Source organism: Ceratotherium simum, chromosome 11 (assembly GCF_057802395.1).
Source record: "Ceratotherium simum simum isolate JZ-2026a chromosome 11, ASM5780239v1, whole genome shotgun sequence".
NCBI classification, from domain to species: Eukaryota; Metazoa; Chordata; class Mammalia; order Perissodactyla; family Rhinocerotidae; genus Ceratotherium; species Ceratotherium simum.
Window position 1 is genome coordinate 49,211,196 of NC_141910.1, and position 24,004 is coordinate 49,235,199.

The following is a 24,004-nucleotide window of genomic DNA, read 5'->3' on the forward strand; positions in this document are numbered from 1 at the left end:
CTTAATTTTCTAGGTACATAGCCTATCATAATATATCATATATTCCCTTCTTTCTCATAGTTTTGGTTTTTTTGGGTCTGTAAGTTTGTGTGTGTGTGTGTGTGTCATGGGGAATGTTTCATTTATATGAATCTAGGAAAACAGAAAATGGATAGTTTTGGAATTTAGATTGTAGGGATGTTTGAGATAGAATGAGAGGAAGTTAATTTTACTCTTGATGTCAAGATAAAGAGATTGTAAAGATTTAAGCTACAGTTTAGCTCAGTTCTTTTCTTTAGCCTACAGTGCAAATAACACATACTCAAGTTTCTTTGTTTTTGAGCATGACTTCTACTTGAAAGGGAACAGAGAAAGCTTATTACACAGAATTCTTCTCAACAAGATGTCTTTTTTCTCTGCCATGGAAGAAATGTGGAAATAGCTTTATCAAAATGCTTCTTTGTAATGATATTTCGTATGGATTTTTAGAATTTGTACTATTATATATCTTTACTAAAGTTGTAGTAGATCTTAGAGGTGAGTTTAGAATTTGTTAGAATTTTGAGATTTTATTTAATAGCCGAAATGTTTAAAATTCAGTTAATATAGCTATTGAAAAACTTCTGTATCCCAGCCATTGTGAATACAGAGATGATTTTAAGCATAGCAGGTTGGTTTACTGTAGATAATCAGTAAGTGGTATTTCCAGATGTTGAACGTGATTCGTTTAAAGGCCTTCCAACACAAAGACAGAGATAAGGAATTGAACTTAATTAACTGAGGAGCAAATCATTAGTTACGTATATTAGTTTGCTAGTGCTACCATAACAAAATACCACAAACTAGGTGGCTGACACAATAGAAATTTATTTTGTCAGTTCTGAAGGCTGGAAGTCCAAGATCAAGGTGCTGGCAGGTTTGGTTTCTCCTGTGACCTCTCTCCTTGGCTTGCAGATGGCTGTCCTCTTGATGCCGCTTCAGATGGGGGTACCGTTTCTGTGCATGTGCACCCCTGGTGTCTCTTCCTCTTCTTGTAAGGACACCAGTCATATTGGATTCAGGCTTCATTTTAATTTAATCACCTCTTTGAAGATCTTATCTCCAAATATGGTTACATTCCGAGGTACTAGGGGTAGGACTTCAACATGTGAATTTTAGGGGAACACAGTTAGCTCGTAACAGTAGGTAATGAAATCAAAGAAGGAAAACAGTACTACGTGTAATTTTTTTTTAAGTTACTTATTTTTTTTTCTTTTTATTTAATAAGGTTTGTGTAGAAGTACAATTGTTCTGTGTTTTTTGTTGTATATCTCCTAGCCGGAGAATTTTCATCCTTGGGCCTTCTCATCATGTGCCCCTCTCTCGATGTGCACTTTCCAGTGTGGATATATATAGGACACCTCTGTATGACCTTCGTATTGACCAAAAGAGTAAGTATATAGAAATCTTGCAGCTTTTAAACAGCTAAAGGTTTTTTTAATAGGGATTATGTTAATTAAAAATTAAAAATATGAATATTATAAGCAATATTTTAATTAAAAAAATAAAATTTATTGTAACTAACATGCAAAAAATAAAAACAAAGAGAGAAAATATTCCATCTACCTAAAAGATAACTGTGGTTTTTCTGCCAGCCACAAAAATCTGTCAGATCCGCTAGTCTCCAGACTGTAGTGGTTTCATTTATATTCAGGGAAGTACCATGTACTCATTGTACCATGAAATAAGAAATTGGTACCCACATCAACTTGATGAAAGATTCTGGGCATGTTAGTCTACCACTGTGTATATCACTTTCCTCACTGGAAATAGATAGTGGTGATAATGCCTTTATTTCCTCTCAGAAGATTTTTATGGGAAATAATGAGACTGTAGTTGAGAAATTCTGGAAGAAGAGTGCTAAGTAAATCTTATGTGTATTTTATTTTTAAAATGTCTATTATTTTGATTTTTTTTTCCACAGGATTCCAGAAATCACATTTTTTATTTAGTTGTGTCTCATACATTAAATGTGTAAAGTAAAACCTTTTAACTTTATAGTAGTATCTTTGGAGGAGTGAGGGGAGCATAATTTTAAAAATACGGAACAGTGCAGAGAATAGTGCAAACACTGGTGTACTCATCATCCACAATTGACTCAGAATTTCCTTCTCATCTGAAGTCAATTTACAGTCTCAAAAGTAACCACCTTCATGAACTTGGTGTGTGTCCTTCTAGTTCATTAAGTTATATTTTAAGTATGTTGGGTGCTTATTGTTTCAAGAAATTTTGCAACAAATTCTTCCTTAAAATGAAAGAAGACATTTGCAAAGGAGATGGTCACCTCTTTTTCTTTATTTTTTGGGCCTAAATTTTCATAATTTGGGGTTTTAAGTATCATAGAATGTTAACAATTTGTTGTAAGAATATATCTTATTAGTGAAGCTGGAGTGTTACTAGCCTTACTCTCTAGAGTGGTTTTAGGGAACACACTTTATTTTTAAAACCTTGTTGGGGCATTCAGAAAATTTTGGTTTTTGATAACCTACCAATGGAGGAATAGAAGATTTTTAATCAGGTATAATTTTGTAGGAAAAAAGTCGTAACAATTTGTTTCTTTCTTTGATGCTAAACCCATTTAAGGATGTAGTTATAAAAATGTTGGTTCTGGGGCCAGCCCGGTGGCGCAAGCGGTTAAGTGCGCGCGCTCCGCTGCGGCGGCCCGGGGTTCGCTGGTTCGGATCCCCGGCGCTCACCGACGCACTGCTTGGCAAGCCATGCTGTGGCGGCGTCCCATATAAAGTGGAGGAAGATGGGCACAGATGTTAGCCCAGGGCCGTCTTCCTCAGCAAAAAATGAGGAGGATTGGCGGATGTTAGCACAGGGCTGATCTCCTCACAAAAAAAAAAAAAAAAAAAAAAATGTTGGTTCTGTTCTATGATAAAAGAAAAATATTCTTATATCATCTTTTTTTATATATTAAATTTCATCATTTTCTTGCCATACAATATCCAGTTTTAAGTGTGATTCATCAGATGGGTCTGAATTACTAGATCATTTTAAGATCCTTTATGGCATGGTATTGTGGTGAATTTATGTTCTGGTCTATCCCATAAGCTTAATTGTTAATTTTGAGGAAAATAACTTTCATAGTGGGAATTTTCCGTGCTTAGTATGGCAGGTACCTGAGGTGTGAAATAATAATCCCATACATTTTATTAAAAAACAAAACAAAACTCCAAAACTATATTATTGGCCTCATGAGTAAGAAGACCAGTGGTTTTTCCATATTTCAGGAGGAGTTCTAATCAACTATCTGCTTGTTAGCATGTGCTGATTAAAGTCAAGGAAAAGCTTAGACCCAGAGGTGACTTGAGATATAATGAAAGGAACTGATGAAAAATTTAAATTACTATTTTTTATATAACTATGTAACATAGGAAAACGCTGAGTAAGTCATTACATGTGTTATTGTTTTGTCTGGTATGTAAAGCTGGTTTCTTTTTTTAAAATAAAAATGAAGGAAAATATTATGTGGTGCTTCTGTTCCTTGCCAAAGCATGTAGTTTCGTGGTACTGGGGGAGTCTAGGATAAGGCTATACATTAATATGTTTGTTTTACTCTATTTTGAAATCTCTTTAGTTTACGGAGAACTATGGAAGACAGGAATGTTTGAACGCATGTCTCTGCAGACAGATGAAGATGAACACAGTATTGAAATGCATTTGCCTTATACAGCTAAAGCCATGGAAAGGTATATTGATTAATGTAAGAAATCCCAGAGAAATCATAGATAATTAATTTCTTTGGAATTATTTTAACTAGGGTAAGATAATCATTAGGGTAAAGAGATTTAAAAAAATTTTTGGTATTTGAAATGAAGTAAAAGTATGAGATTGGGTTTTCTTAATGTGGATTGAAGTTGGTTTTGAGTAGTTTGCCTATGAAGGCTGACCATATGAATTGACATGGTTGTTTTATTAGGTGGAAATATAAAAAAAACCCACGTGTGTGTGTGTATGTGTTTGTGGATATTGGTTTGCATGTTATTTTATTCATTAGACATTTATCTCAGAATAACAATTACATTCTTTTATTGTATAGTGCTATAAGTAAGTAATAATAAAATTTTAGATTTGGAAGTAACATTGGAGGTCATTTATTTTAGGCTTATACAAAGTACATGAATCTCTTTTATAATATGCTTGACAGATTATTATTTGGTACCTGCTAAATATCTTCCAGTGATAAGGGTACTCACTAGACGATAAGGAGAGGAGGAAGGGACGATATCTGTTTTGTTCTTCATTTATACCCCAGTGCCTAGCACAAGACCCATCACATAGTAGTCATTAATTTATTTTGGTAAAATGAAATAATTGTTTTAAGAGCTTTCTTTCTTCTTTTAGGGCAGTATTCAAATTAGAAAGTCTTCCTTTTGTAGATCACATTTCTCTAATTTTTTCAACCATTCCCTTTATTTAGACTTACTATTCCATATACAGTTTGACTAGTTCTGAATATGGTGAGATTATTCTATCTCTAGATCTTGTCACTGCATTCTCTTAGTAAAGTATGTGATGCGTTGTAGGTTCTCAGTAAATATTTGTTGATTAAATGTGTTAATGAGGTCCAAGATTACATTAACATTTTTTATTTGGATATGGCGTACTTACTATTGGTTAATGTACTTGTGGTCAGCTAAAGCCCAAGCCTTTTTCATACTGTTAAGCTGGATTATTTTCTCCTCTTGTACTTTTGTGGTTGATTTCTTTTTAACTGTAAATGTGTATGTCTCCTCAATTACTTCTGTTTAATTTTTTTCTTGTTGATTTTAGTCCATTATTCTAGTCTTTTTGTATCATTTCCACTCTTAATTCTGTTATCAAAGTATAATTTACTTCTCTCAGTCTTATGTTATCGGCACCTGTTCACAATGATACCTTTGAGGAATTACATAAACCTGCAGAAGTTTCCAAAAATCGCTGATATTAAATTATAAGCAATATAATTTGTTTATAATGTGTTTTTAATATATTCTAATTCTTCAGAAATTGTTAAACCAATATATGCTGTTTATTTCTTGTAATGTTAGCGTAATCAGAACATTCCATTCTTCAACTACACATGATAATAGAAACTTTCATTATTTGCTAAAATGTTTGCGTATTTTGTCATGAGAAAATATATTTTAGACTTAATAAATTTCAATACAACAGAAGCAATAAGCTGCCAACCATATCCTTAGGGAGGTTTTAATAAAATAACATTTTGTTGTTATATTAAAAGTAGAACATGTGCAATGTGGAAAATTTAGGAAAATAGAAACTTAAAATTGCTGTTCATAATTCTCCCTCTATTAAATACAGTCATGCGTCCGTTAACAATGGGGATATGTTCTGAGAAATGTGTCATTGTGTGAACATGATGGAGTGTACTTAGACAAACCTAGAAGGTATAGCTTGCTATACACCTATGCTGTATGGTACTGATCTTATGGGACCGCCATTGTATATGTGGCCCATCGTCAAATGAAATGTCGTTAGGCACTGTGTTTTTGGTGTTAAATATCACTTCTCAAAAAAGCCTTTCTTATCTCCCAGATTACGTTAGGATCCCTAATACTGACTCTTAGAAACTACCCAGTACTTTTCCTTTGTAGCCTTTGCTGTACTTGCTACGTGTATCAGTTATCCAGTACTGAGTAACAAATTGCCCCAAAACTTAGTGGCTTAAAATCACAACTATTTTATTGCTCACAATTTTGGGGTCAGGAGGTAGGCCAAGGAACACCTGGCTCTCTGGTCCACAAGATGTTGACTAAGGTAGCTCGAATGGGGCTAGAGGATCCAAGATGGTCTTAGTGCTGGCTTTTAGTTGAGACACTTCATTTGTTCCCTAGGTGGCCTATTTGTTTGTCAGCCAGGGCTTTTCTGTCTTCTTGGCCTCTCTCTAGAAGGATAGCTTGGATTTCTTTACATGGTGTTTTAGGGTAGCAAGAGAACACAAACAGAAGTTTCTTGGCCTATTAAGGCCCAAGCCTGAAACTACATAGCATCATTTCCACTGCATTCCGGTTTTCAAAGCAGAACACAATGTCAGCCAAGATCTAAGGGAAAGAGAAATAGATCCCACCTCTTGATGGGAGGAGTACCATATGTGTACAAGAATAGGAGGCGTTGTTGGCAGCCATCTTTGCAGATGGACTACCACAGTTCTTCCTGTGATGGACAATTCACATCTCTCCAACATGCAGTACGTACTCACCCCTCCTAAGATGCCCAGAAATCTTATCCAGTTATGACCTCATGTTCAAAGTCCATTATCTTATGATTTGCATTAGGTTGAGATATGGATGAGGCTCGTTGGGTAAAGCTCCTTTTGATTTGGATGCCTGTGAACTAAGAAGACAAGTTACTAATCCCAGTTACTAATCCTCCCCCCGCCCCCACACCAAAACCATCAATATACAATTTTGAGACAGTTAACCACAATAGATACTCCCATTGGAGAGTGAAAGAATGGGAAGCATATAGCAGTCTCTGGTCAAAAGCAATTTTGAAATCTAACCAGAGAACAGAGAGTGTCCTTGATAATGGCTTGGTTCTATCTTCTGGTAGTGGCTTCATAATTATTTTTCTCAGCTCTTGGCTAGGTCGTTTGGGCCCTTGGCTGTACTTGCTGAGTCATTTCTACTTTGCCTTAAGAAATGGACCTTATTTACACCTGAGTAGCAGTTTCAGTCTGCTTCATGTATGTCACATTTTAAGAGCCTAAAGGTCTCTTTTCATTTGGAACAGTGTTTTTTTTTAGTCTAAACTGATAGAACTCCATTAAACACTTTGTAGGTTTTCCATATATCAGATTATAAGTGCCCTCCATTAGACAGAAGTCACATCCACCATTCTTTCTGAGGCAGGACGCTTTCTATTTTGGATCCCAAGTTAGAGTCCTGTAAGTTTCTTAGAAGCTCTTTTGCCTACCTGACAGAGTATGCAAGCATTGTCTTAAATCTTTCTGAGGTCTTAACAAAGGATCTATGGATGCTTTTCTTTCTTTCTTTCTTTTTTTTTTTTTTTTCCTTTGATGAAGATTGGCTCTAAGCTAACATCTTTTGCTAATCCTCCTCTTTTTGCTTGTGGAAGATTACCTCTGAGCTAGCATCTGTGCCTGTCTTCCTCTATTTCGTACGTGGGACGCTGCCACACATGGCTTGATGAGCGGTGCATAGGTCTGTGCCTGGGATTTGAACCTGCAAACCCGGGGCTGCCGATGCAGAGCATTTGAACTTAACCACTACACCACTGGGCCGGCCCCTGTGGATGCATTTTTGATTTGATGATTGTGAGTGCATGTTTTATTGGCAGCACTCTGGATATGATCTTCGTCTTCATGCTGTTTCTTTGACAATCTTTGGCTATCTGTAGAGGCTAGTGATGAGCAACAGTTATTTTCCAATGAAGCAACTCCTGGTTAGAAATATTTCCTTTAAATTTTGCTTGCAATTGTTTTTTTTTGGCCCTGAGCTAACATATGTGTCCATCTTCCTCTATTTTGTATGTGGGACGCCGCCACAGCGTGGTTTGATGAACAGCGCATAGGTCCACGCCTGGGATCTGAACCTGCGGACCCTGGGCCGCCAAAGCAGGGTGCGTGAACTTAACCACTATGCTACCAGGCCAGCCCCATCTGCTTGTAGTTCTTTAGCTCATGTTTTTCTTCTTGTACCTTCTCATACTTGGTTATAAAGAAACCATTGTCGTTTTGAATATTTTGCCTGGAAATCTTCTTAGCTAGATCTACAAGTTCACTAGGTATATTTTTAAACTTCTGAGTTACTGCAGGTGACAGTTATGCTAATTGTTCTGCCAGTATATAATATGGGTCACCCGTCTTCTAGCCTTCTATAGCAGTTTCCTTACTGCTGTTCCAGTTTCCAGTCTCCTTCTTGCCCTTTCAGCTTCTGCTTGCCTCTGTGTCCCAAAAGCCAATATTGTATGTTTTAGGTTTCAATCACAGTAATACCCTTTCCAAGTACCACTTTTTGTCTCAGTTTCTATTGCAGCATGACAAATCACTTCAAAATGCCTTTGTTTTTGCTTATGATTCTGTGGGCTAGAAATTTGGTCAGAGGTGAGTGGCAACAACTCGTCTCTATTTTATCTTCTGCCAGTTGACTTAGGCTGGAGGCTTCAAGATGCCTTTGTTTCTTTTCTGAGACTGTGGTGTTGGTTGTCTACTGAGGCACCTTAGTTCTCATCTTGGTGCTGTCTCTCCTAGTTGTCACTCATTCTTCAGGGCCTGTCTCTGCACCTGATTGTCCCTCTCCAGCAGGATAGCCTTGGACTATCAAGAAGTACCGGGCAGTTCAGGGTAGCAAGAAAGCAAAAGTAGAAACTTCCAGGCCTGTTAATATCTAGGCTTGGAACTGGCATTGTATCACTTATGCCACAATCTACTCGTCAAAGCAAGTCATAAAGCTAAGTTCAAGGGAAGGGAGAAATAGACTCTACTTTTGATGGGAGGAGTGGCATGAGCATTCAGAGGTGGGGGGAATTTTTGGTGATTGCATTTGCAGACAGCCTACTATAGTACCACTGCAGTTAAGTAGCTTTTTGGGTGATTATGTATGTATAAGTCTGTTTCCTTTCTCTGATAGTTCCCTAATTTGTTCCCTGCCTGAGGGCAGCTGCTCTACTCTGTATCTTCTTTACCCAGTACACAAAGGGATTTCAATAATTAATTGTTGAATGACTTAATAATGACCTTCTCATTTTCAATACTTTTATTAAATATTTTTCCAAAAATGAGGTCAAATGTTCTTTTTTATTAACTGCTTTTCATATCATTAACATATTTCTATGTCATTTTTACACTCCTTTTCATTGGGTATATATAGGACTTTCTAGTATGTGTCTATGTATTACTTTAATCAATTGAACATTTAATTTTTAAACTTTTCCCTCATTTTTTGCTGTTATAAATAATAATTATAGGTTTTTTAAAAAAATTAAAGGTATCATTTATAATTCTATGTGTTATTTTAAACAGATTTAAAAAATTATATTCATTAGAGCTTTTTAAAAAAATGAGTAGTATAAAGGAGAAAACATAAAATGACCCATAATCCCATTGTCTAGTTCACCCTATTGACATTAAAAAAGTACATGTACATGGTTTGAAAGTGTAAACAGCATCAAGAAGTACAAAACAGACAGTGAAAGCCTGCTTCCCCTCAACCGGTGTTTACTGACAATAAAAATTATTATGCATATAATAACATATGTATGCATGTATGCTTGTGTGTATACATATGATTTATACATACACGTTTATTTGTGTAAATTAAAACATGTAAACAAGAGATCATATGTATTCTGATCCTTTTTCCATATATTTAATATCGAAATTCATAATTTTTACTGTTGCATATAATTGCATTTGAGAGTTGTTAGGATATGTAGAAACCATCTATCTTGAAAAAACTAGTTAACTCTTAAAATTAATAACATTGGATCCCAACTCTTCTTTTTCTTTGCATTTTACTCTGTTTAGTTTACCTTTCCCCCCTTTACTCCTTTCTCTATATCATCCCCATTCACTGTTTGTTTTCAGTTTAAAATTTTATACGTTTTTTTTGGTAATTTACATACAGTAAAAGTACTCTTTAGGACATAGAGTTCTGTAAGTATTGACAAATGCGGAGTCGTATATATCCACCACAGTCAAGATACAGAGTGGTTCCTTTGCCCCAATTTCACTGCTTTTTGTTCAGAAGAATGTGCAGAGTAAATAGGATGCTTTAGTAACTTTGAAAGTGTTCAATTGAGAAATACGGCACTGTACAACTATTCATGTTCACTGTAAAAATATCATCATCTTCTTAGCCGTATAATACTTTTTGTTACTGCCAGTATTTTGGAACATTGGACAACTTGAAAGCACAATACAATGTATTTAAATCTGTTTCATCTTCTGCTTTAGGTTCTAGCCAATGGTATAAATTCAGCTTGGTTAGGATTTGATAACTCTTGGAGTACTTAGACTGTTATAAAGAAAATATTGATTTTGCATAGTTTACCCAGATAGTTAAACCTAAGTCTTGTAATTCTTATGTTTATCCGTAATGATTATATTTTTGAGTTCCCTGAGTGAGAACACTACTGTCAGATAGTCATATAGTTTCATATAGTCCATAGTCATATAGTTTCTGGAATGTTATATAATTGGAATCATGTAGTATGTAGCCTTCAGGTTGGCTTCTTTAACTTAGTAATATACTTTCAAGATTCCTCGGTGTCTTTTTATGGCTTGATAGCTTATTTCTCTTTGTTTTTGAGTGATACTCCATTTTATGGATGTATCATAGTTTATTCATTCACCTATTAAAGGATTATTGATATAGGTGGATTAATATCTACCATATTTGTTACTGTTTTCTATTCATTGCCCTTATTCTTTATTTCTTTTTTATCTTCCCATCTTTTTCTTCCTTCTCTGGTTTTAATTGAGCATTTTATATAATTCCATTTTTTTTTTCCTCTCCTAGCATATCAATTATACTTCTTTGTTTTTAACTTTTTTTAGTGGTTGCTCTAAAATTTGCAACATACATTTGCGACTACTGCAAGTGTACTTTCAAATAACACTATACTGCTTCACAGGTAGTGCAAGTACCTTTTAACAGAGTATTCCAGTTTCTCTTTCCTGTCCCTTATAACATTACTGTCATTCATAAGCTATATTTACCAAACACATCATTGCTATTATTATTGTGAACAAATCGTTCTCTGTTAGGTCAGTTAAGAATAAGAAAAATAAAATGAAATAAACTAAAGATGTTATTTTACCTTCATTTATTCCTTCTCTAACTTATAACCTTTTCTAACAGATCTTCTTTATGTAGATCTGAGTTTCTAACCTTTAACATTTTCCTTCTCTCTGAAGGACTTTTTACCAGGTTATAGCTCTGATTTTATTATTTAAAACTTACTATTTTGGGTTAGAAAAGGGATTTCCTTTCTTTCTTTCTTTCTTTTTTTTTTTTTTGAGGTTAATAGGCTTATAATGGGGCCATGATACTACTAATAATATGAAAATAAAAAACCGTTCATTTATACACAGTATTCCTGTATGGTGCAATATGAAATGGGATCATGGAATCAATGTACATATATGAATTATCACCAAGAGTTCATAAATTAAGCTCACTTTAAGAAAACTCATTCTATTCTTTTTTGGAGCAGGGGTTGCAAAGTTGTGATGTATAACAAAAATACTGTGTTTAAAAGCTCCAAAACCAAGTATTAGCCTAAATTGAAAATAACTGCAACTTAAATTAAAAGCTAAACCCAACTAGATCTTTACTGTGGCTATGCAGATTTTTGTTTTGTGGCCTGCAGGTTTTACTGAGGTAACAAACTCTTATCTCTTACTTCTCTTTCTAGCACTTCCCCACCCTTGCCCCCAGCTTCCTTTTTCATGGCTGTCTTTGGCAATGTTTCCAAATCTGGAAAGCAAAAGAACCTGCTAAAGTAAATGAGGAAGATGAAAAACAACACTATGTACATTGTATGAAAACCAATCTAAGAGTATGAACTGAGAAAGAAAATACTAGAAGGAAGGCTGAGCAGCAGTCTACCCTCAAGGGAAAAAGAAAATAAAAAAATAAAGAGGCTGTTACTCCTCGCCCTTCTTCCACATTATCTTCTGATTAGAAGAGTGTGGAACCAAAATTTCAAACTCTGAAAAGGCAATGACTTTGAAGGACAAGCTAGAGAAGTGAATAAATGATAAAAAAGCACAGCAGTAGCTTTAGCTGTCAGTGAGTTTCTTTGCTCTGGCATTGGCGTTGTCAATACGATCCTTGTTGGTGTCAGCCTTTTTTGAGATGTGCTCTGTTTGTCGATTTTGAGCCTCAATCTCGTTGCCCATGTCCAGGGCCATGTTTTTTAGATGTCCTAGGATACTGCCTGCTTGAGTCAGGTTCTCTTCCGTTTCTTCTTCTCTGGCATCATTAGTTATACGTTTAATGTATCCGCTGCTGGCTGCTCCTATGGTTGCTTGCTGAGGCTGACCGTTTGTCACGTGGCCTGGCTGCTTAGATAGAACGTTGCTAGGATAGTTGTCTCCACCATCTCCCCATGTTGCCTTATAGGCCTTACTAGACTCAAAGTTCTTTGTCCTGTTAGATGGGCAGACACAAAGGCCACAGCACTTGTTGAGTTCTGTTAAAGTCTTCTCTGCCTCTCTCATGTCTTTATTTGGTCCATGCCTTCTTCTGTGCGGTTTAGTTGTTCCCCTTGTTCATTCAGCATAGTGATAGTCTTGATTCCTGCATCCTGAGACTCAATAGCTAAACCCAGGATTCTCCTTGTATTTTCCAGAGACTCATCAGTAACCTGGTGAGCCCTCAGCTGAATTTCTTCTGATGACAGATTATCCATGATGAATTAAAATTCTTGATAGGCACAGAAACTGAAATGTGGATATTAGTTCTGGAAACTGGAAGTCCTAGATCAAGGTGCCAGCATTGGTCACGTTCTCATGAGGGCCCTCCTTCCTGTTCAAAGCTGGTACTTTCTCACTGAATCCTTACATGGTGGAAGGGGAGGATTTCTTTTCTTTTACCTTTACCACCTCTTCAGGAATACACAAGAGACTCCTTTTCTGGTGTTTCTTTTAATCATGAATTAAGAATAAAGTATTTTGTTTATAGGGAAAATTAAGTAGGCTAGTAAACAAAACTCATTTTAGCCCCAAAAGGTAATTTCCCCTGTCGGGGGAAGAGGTAGAAGAATCTCCCTCTGCCCTTTCCCTTAAGGTTCTTCTGGCTGGCCAAATAATCAACAAGACAGGTTAGCAGGAGAAAATAATACCAAGTTTAATAACATGTATACATGGGAGAAAGCAGGGACACTGCGTTTCTCAACACAATAGCAGAAATTCTCGTCTTAAATATCATTTTCAGCCAATGACAAAGGAGGATTTGGGGGTGGGGGGAGTCAGTTACAGGAGATTACCACTAAAGCACAGTAAACAAGAGTAAGGTTTATTATACAGCCCCAAGGCCTCATCTTCCACATTGATAAGTTACTAGAAATGAGCTCACCCCCCCCCCCCCTTTTTCTCAGTACAGAGAGGGAGATACCTTTACAAATGGAGACTTCCCTTGTAAATGATTGTCTGACAACTCCTCGCAGGGCCATCCAAAGAATGTGGCCAGAGAGACAGAACTCCCGATAAGATGGGCTTGTTGGTGCCTTTTCTATTGTAACCTCTATCCTAAATTATCTTTTATAGCAGTCATGATAATAACCCCTTCCTAAAACAGATTTTTTTTGGTTTTAAATTCTTTAGGCAGTTTGGGAGGGGAAACTCAAATATTTTTCCTGAGCTCTCTGAGTCCTTATTGTCTTCAGCTCAAAATAATCCGCATACCAGAGTGGTGCTTCCTGGGGCAGCTTGCCCTGAGCACCATCAGTTCCCTCCTCTGAAACCTCCCTAGAAGTTTCACATATTAAAAGCTGAGCTGGTGACTGTGGAGAGAGAAATCGTGTTAGTACCCGGGTGATAAGAAGTCTGCAAAGAGAGAAAAGAACGTAGATTAGAATGAGGATGAACAAGCAGAAAAGAACAAATCGGAGCACATTTCCCCACACTCCATTAAACCAGTCCCCCAATCCTGGAAATAAGTCAGTCCAATAAAATGTGTGAGCTTCGTTTATCTGATGAAAAATGTCAATCTTCTCTTTTAATAGATTTAAGTTAGATATTACTTGACCTGTTTGATTCACATAAAAGCAACATTTTTCTCCAATGATTGCGCATGCTCCTCCTTGCTGGGCAGTGAGTACGTCCAGAGCACGTCGATTTTGGAGCACCACAGATGCTAGGCTGTTAATCTCTGACTGGAGTATGTTTAAGGTTTGCATGGTGGTGTTGAACTCTTGTTCCATTACCATAGAGAGATTTAATATTGCTTTCTCCAACTCATAATCTCCAAAGCCGGGGAATAGGACTCTCAAGGCTGAAAAGAACTTGGAGTTGTGATACACAAGTGGATTTTCCACGATTTCTCGACTGGCACGTTTATGTGGCACAATCTTATGAACAAACGAACCCAAGTTTGTAATTTGGCTAGCATTTAAGGTGGCATGTTTGGTGACAGAAGGAGCCAGGTATCCAAGTCCGCATCGTCCTGACCAATTAGGTGGGAATCCTTTATACACTTTGTTGCCGCATAAAATGAAAAGACCAGTGTAGTTTAAAGACAGGGTTAGAATTGAGTCTGTAGTTCCCAAGATCTGGACTATTTCATGATCTGTGCCACTTGCACTGTTACTACCTAAACATCTCCATTTCCCATGAACTCCTGTCAGTCTGCGAGAACAGAACAGATTGCGGAATAGCTGGTACAGGAGGCCTGCAGTCTGATTCTGACAGCTATAAAGTCAGGTCTTGTCACCTGACCAGGTGAGTCCAGATTTTTGATCCACCCATATATAGTCTGTGGCATTGGGCAGCTTAACCATGCGGATAGCTGCTATACCCCAAGTTGCACACGGGTGGCTCGTAAGCCATCCAGAGCACTTTGTGATTTGGCAAATGTTTGTGCCAGAGGGAGTAGTGATAGAGTCACTTACAATTCCCTTGAGAGTTCTGAAGATGCCACCTGCGGAATCAAACCACAGAGTTTGACGGCAATATTGTCTCGGTATATCACCCAGGAAAGGTCCAGTGCCATGTTTACTTTTAATGCAGAGGGAAAAACTTTCACTTATTGTTTGTGCTTGGGCAAGGGACAGTCCTTGACCTTCTAAGTAATCTTTCTGGGGCCCAAGTGACTCACCAGGAGAAGAAGGCAGAGTGAAGTTTCCCTTGTTGCGGATACCATACTCTGTTACTCGTCCATTTTCCGTACTTAGTCCACCAGGTGTTCACATCAGCAGGAACAAAGACGAGTTCAGGTTCTTTTGCACTATCTAGCTGTTGACATAACCAACAGTCAGATTGATTAGTTAACGTGGCTAGGGCTTGGTAAACTGGCACGAGGGGGTGTTTGGTCTGTGCCCGACCTGTTGAAAAGGAGAGGGTTAGTAAAAGCAAGACACAGATCGGAAAAGAGCCCATAGCGGAGACTTAGAGAGGGGAAGAGGGACAGATAGAGACCAGCACTCTCCAGTCAGCTTTCTAATAAATGATTAAAATATATATATATATCCACTAATGGATTGTGTGTGTGAGTGTGTATATATATATATATATAGGGAATTTTAAAGCAACGGGGGGGAAATGGGTCAAAGTAGGTTTTCTTGATCCGTGATCTTGGGAAAAGCTGTCTACTTCGTGATGTCGGCTGCTTCTGGGGCCTGTGTTTTGGCCCTCGAAATCCTTAATTTAAGGTCACCTGTGGGGATTATCTCCCAGTTGTCTTGAGAGCGATGTTCTGGGTCTATTTTGGCGTGGCTCGCATGGATCCAGGAAGATTTTTCCTTTATTTTGATGGCAGTGCAGGTCGTCAGTAAGACTTCATAAGGTCCTTCCCAGCGAGGTGACAGTGCGTGTTTTCTTCTAAAGACCTTGATGTACACCCGGTCTCCTGGTCGAAAGGGATGGCAAGGCTTGTCAGAAGGTGGTGGCCATGCCTCTTTTACCTGTTGACGATATGCTTCAAGTATACTAGTTAATTTTTGTATATAACAAGTCATAGCATCAAATTGTTCACTTAAGTTCCCATAATATTCATTTAATCCAGGAATTGAAGGTTTAGAGACACCAGTAGGCATTGGACGTCCAAAAACTATTTCAAAAGGAGTCAATCCATGCCTTCTATTTGGAGTATTTTGAATCTTCATAAGGGCCAAGGGCAGAGCTTCTGGCCATTTAAGTCCAGTTTCTTGACAGATTTTTCCTAGAGCTCTTTTTATATCTAGATTTTTACGTTCCACTTGCCCTGATGACTGAGGGTGATATGGGGTATGAAATTTTAATGAATACCCCAGAGTTTTTGCAAGCAAGTGGTTTATCTCTGCTGTAAAATGAGTTCCTTGGTCTGATTCAATCCATAAAGGAATGCCAAAACGAGGAATAACTTCAGTTATTAATTTTTTTACCACTGTTGTGGCATCTGCATGTCTGGTCGGATAGCATTCAGTCCACCCCCTAAACATGCAGACGATAACCAAACAGTGAGAGTAACCTAAAGCTGAAGGCAAGTCTATAAAATCCATTTGGAGTGCCGCAAAAGGCAGCATGGGCCTGGGAGGACTTCCTGGATCACACTGATTTCTCCCAGAGACTTGGTAAGATTTGCAAGTTGTGCACTGGGAGGTGATTTGGTCAGAAATTTTATGGATGCCAGGGCAAAACCAATTGTCTTTCAGTTCCTTAACTATCCCCCGTTTGCACATATGTCCCATTTGGTGGGAGATAAGTGCAAGCCAAAAAGTCAAAAGAAAAGGAGCTACTGGAAGTCCATTTGGTCCAATGTATAATCTATCTGATAATTGTTTGGCACCCTTTTGTATCCAATTGTCTTTTTCAGATTGTGGGGCATTTGCCTGATAGTTAATAACATCAGTCAGGGATAAAGGCAGGTTTAAGAATTGGGTGGAAAACGGATAAGGGGGTCCATAGTGAGCTGCATGTTTAGCAGCTCTGTCAGCCCTGTCATTCCCTAAAGATATGACATCAGTCTCCTTAGTATGGGCTGAACAATGAACAATGGCAATTTTTGAAGGAAGGTGAATAGCTTGTAATAAGGCTGCAATTAAGTGTCCATTAGCAATAGGAGTTCCTGCAGAAGTTAAGAATCTACGGGATTTCCAAATTGTGCCAACAGCATGGCAGACTCCAAAAGCATATTTGTGTAAACGAAAGAAAAACAAGGTTAATGGTTAGAGCAAATTGTAAACCAGTTTTTGAGTTCAGAGGACAGCCAGTGAAGAAGAATTTTAGATGTCAGCGTCAAAGTATCTTTTGCAGTTTAAAATGTCTCTGATGGAACTGATGGTATCGTCAGGTCATCTCTTAAGTTTATATTAAGTTCATCAGCTTCAGTTTGTAAGGCTTCAGGAAAAAAGGCAGGTTCAGTTCTCAGTGATTTCAAATGAAAATGATGGAAAAAATCAAAAACATTAGTTTGGACATCTGTAGCCAGATATTTCAGGAGACTAGAAGAAATCAGGATCCAGTCCAGTCAACAGATATAAAACAAAAACCTCAAAAGACAACAAAACTAGGATCTAATATCCGCAAACTTATACTGAAATAGTTTTTACTGAAATATAATTTTTTTTCTCTAAAATCACCCTCATTTTTATTAAGATAGCAAAATTAAAACTAGTTTGCAAAATAAGTCTAGTTCTAATAGAGTTGGCTCAATTATTTACATAAGTACAGCAAGAATAGCAGTTGATCACATAGGCTCTTTTAAATCTGCTTTGTTGGAACTTTTTATAAGGAATCTCAGATTGAACTTTAAAGGTCTCTCGAGGCCAGGAAAGCCAAGCCAAGGATTTTGTCATCAGACTTTGCCTGCAATACCTATAGATTTGGGTGAATTTTTCTCTTCTGAGGTTTTTCCAAAATATTTCGAGGTTCCTTGTACCTGCCAGATAAGTGACATTCTTTACCTATCCTGGTAAGTGCTGCTTGGAACATAAGGTACCAGGCCAATTTCCACGTGACTTTATTCCATAAAGTCCGATCTTCATTCTTTAAAAGCTGTATGGTTATATTGCAAATATGATGTTCCAGTCACAACCTTGGTAATAGAACCAGTGTTTCCAATTGTGTCCTGTTATAAGGAGAACAGATTCTTATTGAACTTATGCAAATAACTATATTGCCATGAAAACAACAATATTCACTTACTAAGAGTTTCTAAATTCGAGGGATCAGGTAGAGAGAAAAAGATAAATATTTCAATTTTACTTACAAAAATATCATTTACCAAATTGCTATAAGTCATAGCTAGCTCAGGAGAAAAGAAAAAGTTTTCCTTAAATCTGAAAAAACAAAACATTAAAAATTTAGCAGTACTTCAAATGAAAAATCATAAAAATTATAATCATCTTTATCAGTTCATTCAGTCCTGTGTAATCCATTCTCGATCCCAGTCTTTTTGTTAGCAGCTTCATGAAGTCAGTTTCTCCATCAGATTTCTGTAATTTCTTACCAAGTTCAGTTTTATGATCAGAAAGTTTGTCAGAAACCTGTATTCCAGTGTAAATATCAGAGTCCTTTCCATGAATTTTTCTGAAGTTGAAACATATTTTGCAAAAGCATTAGAGCAAAGAAATGTTTGTAAACAAAAAGACCTCAAAATGGCAATTGCCAAAGAAATTTGGTTAATTTTGTGACATACAACACTTTAAAATAATAATAACCAGAATTATGACTGATAATCAGGACAGATCAGAATTTCAGTAATGTTATATAATTTTAAAACACCTATGTCAATAACATTTGCCCACATAATAGCACCTAAGCAGGCTTATCATCACTGTTCTGACAATGCTTTCCATGTAATTGAACATATGGAATAAGCCTAATAAGTTTAGTATCTTTCCCCTTATAGGAAGAGAGCAAATTTCTTTGAGAAGTTCCAGGGCCCTTTGAAAATTCTCAAAGAAATAAAAGTTAAAAAAAGACTTTAAGATATGAATTTTGGGGGAGCTTGTCAAAAATATAAACAATCAAAGCAAACAGAGCATTAACAGTCTAAAAGCCTTAATAGAGAGACCTCAGTCTTTTGAACGTAGGAAATTATTTTAACAGTTTTTTTTTTTTTTTTTCTGTCTTTTAGGTAGACTTACTCAAAGGTAAAGAAAAATCTTTTGTAACCTCTTTATCAAGTTTAAGCAAATTATCCTTTTAAGAGACAGAAGACCAAATTTTAATTTTGCACCAGCTTATTTCTGCTATTAAAACTCATTTACTTAATTAAATTCATTTCAATCTTAGCCAACTTGACCATGCATAAAACTCCTTTTCCAGAATTCCTCTTCCACAAACCTTCTATAACTTTCCTTTTACATTCAGAATTTGTCCCATGTCTTTCTTTTCCCTCCTAGTACTTGAGGACAAATTTGTCTTTCTTAACCAAACAAAATATTTCCATTCTTTGTACCTTTATACATCTTACTTTCCTTGTACACAGACATATTTTTCTTAATTTTTAGTAGCTTCAATCACATATATTAATTAGGAATTTTACCCCTTAGAAACCTTAATTTGTAAGTAAAAACTAAATAAACAATTATAAACTTTTTTTTACATTAGTATCTTGTGGCTTGGAAAATTTATAAACACTTCATAACTTCTAGAAACACATTACTTTATAGTACAGTCTTTTAATAAAACACATGTTTACCAATAGACCCAAAATATCTTTTAGTTTTCCTGTAATGAAAAGCCAAAAGTAGACAAATGTACATTTAGCAATCAATGTCTAATATCTTATCTTATTTGGAAATGATGATACTCAGAGAATTTTTATCATAAAACTTAGCAAAACTCTCAAGTTTTAAGTCACCAAAAAGAGTTTGGAAGCTGTAACCACCATAACACATAATTATTGTTTAAAGTTCATCCAACATTCATCCTTTTCACAACTATTTAGTTATTTATTCCCAATAATTATTTAGATTGCCTATAAGACTTCATAAGACTTCAGATAAAATTAGCCATCATTTAAATTACTATTTTTGTTAACCAGTTCTGTAATAGAAATAACATCCGTTTTTCTCTACAAAATTTTATGTAAATTTCATCACCTCTTATACCTTTAAACATAATTATCATTAAGATTTTTATCAATAGGTCTTGGTCTTCTAATTTTGGACAAGAGAAGCATTCCCAGTCAGACATTTTAAAACATATTCAGGCAAAGTTGATGTAACCTCTTTGTATAAAATTAGCTCAAACATTCCAACCTTTATAATCTTATCAACACTTACACTTTTACATGTTCTCAATTCAATTGTAACCTGAGTCAAGGTCTTAAGACTAGTCAAATTTTTCCCTTCCTTTTTTTTTTTTTGGCCTTAATTCTTAGGTACCAATTAAGCAATTATGTGAGAGCTCTCAAAACATTTTTTTTCCCCCAATTTAGAAGTTTTTCCAATTCAAAGGATCCGTCGTCTGGCCATTGACAGTAGGATCTTCACTTGTATATTTATTCCAATAGTGACTCGAACCAATAAGCCTTTTTAAGGAAAGACCCGGAGGTAACTTTCCACGCTTAGAATAAATCTTCACCATGGACGCAAGAGGCGTCCCTGGGTGGGTGCAGATGATGTAGCCCCCATGATCCACAGAATTCACTCCCAAAGATATTCAGAGACAGTAAAGACCTTCGTTGCACAGGCGGTAAGGATGGTGTAGTGAAAACGGTGTCTCCGGTCTCCCACAATAGTGTGGGACGCCTCCAGTCACAGACCCGCTAATCTGTGACACCGGGCGGGCGATACTGGAATGGGATTTTTCCAGCACTAACAAGCAACGAAGGTAAAGATGACAAAAGCCCTTATGGACTGGGCCTTTTATGACAAACTCCCCTGAGAACTTGGCACAGCCGGACAAAGAGACAGTTCGGAACCCCAGTCTACTCGACTGGCCACCAAGGGGCACCCCGGTAAATGCACCTTCCGTATGGTGGAGACCAAGGAGAATATTCTCACTGGTCACAAAGCCAAGTTTTCTCAGGACACAGAACAAGACAGAAGGAAAAACCTCATCCGGTTTTTTTTTTTTTTCTGTGCACAATGACAGCTTTTTTTTTTTTTTTTAAAGATTTTATTTATTTTATTTTTCCCCCCAAAGCCCCAGTGGATAGTTGTGTGTCGTAGCTGCACATCCTTCTAGTTGCTGTATGTGGGACTCGGCCTCAGGATGAACGGAGAAGTGGTGCCTCGATGCGCACCCGGGATCCGAACCCGGGCCACCAGCATCGCAGCGCGCACACTTAACCACCAAGCCACAGGGCCGGCCCCACAATGACAGCTTTAGCCACGCCTTAGGTCTCCTGGAGCCAGAATAATACCTAGAGGGGGAGGTGCCGCGGGGTTGGGGACTGTGTGCTTTACAGAGTACCTCGTCGTTGCACGGACATTTTCTTGCAGTTGGCGGGGGACCTGTGTCATCTACCCCGTTCCGTGACCCAACTTATCCTGACACGGGAGTCTTCTGAAAGTGGCGAGCGCCCTAATGGCTCTTAACTGCTCGACCCGCGCCCACTTAAATTTGCGGCCTTTTTGGCTTCCAAGATGCCCTTGGCAATGACCTTCACTTCATGTGCCTAATAACCCACAGCAAAGTTTGTAGACGCTGGTCTGGTGAGACCCGCAAACTCACCAGTCTGTGGGGCCGGCCCGGACAGCAGGCTTATAGGGCCTATGCCTGCGTCCTACCCTATGGTATTTCCTTCTTATGACAAAAGACACAGACAAAAGAGAAAAACAGAGACTACCTCTGGGAGGAAAAGGGATCAAGATCAAAACCAAGAGTACTCTACCAAATTTAAACCAAGAGTCACTAAAAGCCCAAGAAACTAGTTTCCCAAATATTGTCTCCTGCCAATCTAAATTTAGAAAGAGAAAAAAATTCTCACCACTTCCTTCCACCAGACTCCGCAGATAGAGATTCCGGGAGGCTGACGTGGTAAGAAGTCTTACCTTTTGCCGGCTTTCGTCAGGCGTTCCCGTATCTCATCATCTGCAGTAGTCCAGGGAGAAGGCAGGTCTTCCAGCCAGAGAAGGCAACTTACCAGCCAGTGCTTCTCCTGCCTGGCTCGCCAAAACTGTCGGGGGAAGAGGTAGAATCTCCCTCTGCCCTTTCCCTTAAGGTTCTTCTGGCTGGCCAAATAATCAACAAGACAAGTTAGCAGGAGAAAATAATACCAAGTTTAATAACATGTATACATGGGAGAAAGCAGGGACACTGCGTTTCTCAACACAATAGCAGAAATTCTCGTCTTAAATATCATTTTCAGCCAATGACAAAGGAGGATTTGGGGGTGGGGGGAGTCAGTTACAGGAGATTACCACTAAAGCACAGTAAACAAGAGTAAGGTTTATTATACAGCCCCAAGGCCTCATCTTCCACATTGATAAGTTACTAGAAATGAGCTCACCCCCCCTTTTTCTCAATACAGAGAGGGAGATACCTTTACAAATGGAGACTTCCCTTGTAAATGATTGTCTGACAACTCCTCGCAGGGCCATCCAAAGAATGTGGCCAGAGAGACAGAACTCCCGATAAGATGGGCTTGTTGGTGCCTTTTCTATTGTAACCTCTATCCTAAATTATCTTTTATAGCAGTCATGATAATAACCCCTTCCTAAAACAGATTTTTTTTGGTTTTAAATTCTTTAGGCAGTTTGGGAGGGGAAACTCAAATATTTTTCCTGAGCTCTCTGAGTCCTTATTGTCTTCAGCTCAAAATAATCCGCATACCAGAGTGGTGCTTCCTGGGGCAGCTTGCCCTGAGCACCATCACCCCCCTTTAAGTTTTATTAGTTAATTTGCATAAAAATTTGGTTGTTTTTAAGATGACATTTACTCTCAAAATTTAAAAATTTTGGTTAACCTGATTTTTTTTTGGTGAGGAAGATTGACCCTGAGCTAACATTCATTGCCATCTTGCTCTTTTTTTTTTTGGCTTGAGAGAGATTGTCACTGAATTAACATCTGTGCCAATCTTCCTCTATTTTGTATGTGGGACCCCACCACCACATGGCTTGATAAGCGGTATGTAGGTCCACGCCCGGGGTCTGAACCCACAAACCCTGAGTCGCTGAAGTGGAGTGTGCAAACTTAAGCCACTGGGCCCACCTGGTTAATCTGAATTTTTCAAATGTTTCAGAGCTACCTAATTGTACTAATCTAGGTGCAAGGAATGATGGCAAATATAAAAATAAGCAAACATTGTGTGTTTTCTTAGCATATAGCTTGGGAGGAGAGGTAAGAAATGTGTATAAATAAATGTAATATAATTCAAAATGTAATAAGTGCAATTGAAGAGTTTATGAGAACAGAAAAAAGGGATGTGGGAGCAAAAAGATAATAGCTGAGTTAGGGGAGCACAGAGAAGGCTTCATGAAGGAGGTGGCATTTGAGTGGACTTTGAAGATGCCTGTAATTTTCACAGAATGGGGCAGAATGTTTTTGTGGGAAAGAGAGTATTGTAAATACAAAATATATATAGGAGTAGGAAGGCCCAGGGCTTTTTAAAGAACAAAAACTATTTGACTTTAGCTTGTGGGAGTTGCAGAAGGCTTGGCTAGTTCTTGAGGTCTGTCTGTAGATGTTTTTTGTTTAGCCTGTGTAGTTAGAAAAAGTGTTTTCATATATACACATGTTTTTAGTTTGATATTGATCCTACCACTTCCTGTTATCTTATACCTTATCCACCTTTTCACACATATATGGTACCAACTGGGACTGGAGGCATTTGAATAGGTGACCTGTAGAGACATAGAGTAAGAGGGGCAAGATTAGAAAGTTGGAACAGTAGGCTGGGACCGTATTATGGAGGGTATTGTATTTAAAGATATTTGTATTTTATTTTGTGATTGGCATAGAGCTAGTAAAAGTTCCTCAGCAAAGGAGGGAGATGATTAGAACTTGACTATAAGAATTTACTTCTTGATGATGTGATGATATACTGTTGGAAGAGATTGATAGAAATAGATTAGTAAAGAAATCATGGGGGGGCTGGCCCCGTGGCTTAGCGGTTAAGCGCGCGCGCTCTGCTACTGGTGGCGCCGGGTTCGGATCCTGGGCACGCACCGATGCACCGCTTCTCCGGCCATGCTGAGGCCGCGTCCCACATACAGCAACTAGAAGGATGTGCAACTATGACATACAACTATCTACTGGGGCTTTGGGGAGGAAAAAAGGAGGAGGATTGGCAATAGATGTTAGCTCAGAGCCGGTCTTCCTCAGCAAAAAGAGGAGGATTAGCATGGATGTTAGCTCAGGGCTGATCTTCCTCAAAAAAAAAAAAAGAAATCATGGGGGCTTTGAACTAAGGTAGTG

General features: G+C 37.7%; 1 protein-coding gene and 1 pseudogene across 5 annotated transcripts in view; one reads left to right on the top strand and one right to left on the bottom strand.

The window, feature by feature from the left end:
- Window positions 1-24,004, top strand: part of MEMO1 (mediator of cell motility 1) — a 150,413-nt gene that overhangs the window by 92,903 nt on the left and 33,506 nt on the right. For all 5 annotated transcript variants that reach the window (XM_087436952.1, XM_004418167.3, XM_087436950.1 and 2 more), the window contains exons 4-5: window positions 1,297-1,409; window positions 3,602-3,713. In XM_087436952.1, coding sequence (XP_087293078.1) covers window positions 1,297-1,409; window positions 3,602-3,713 — 225 coding nt within the window. The remainder of the gene's footprint in view (window positions 1-1,296; window positions 1,410-3,601; window positions 3,714-24,004) is intronic.
- Window positions 9,341-13,073, bottom strand: LOC106800600 (synaptosomal-associated protein 23 pseudogene; annotated as a pseudogene).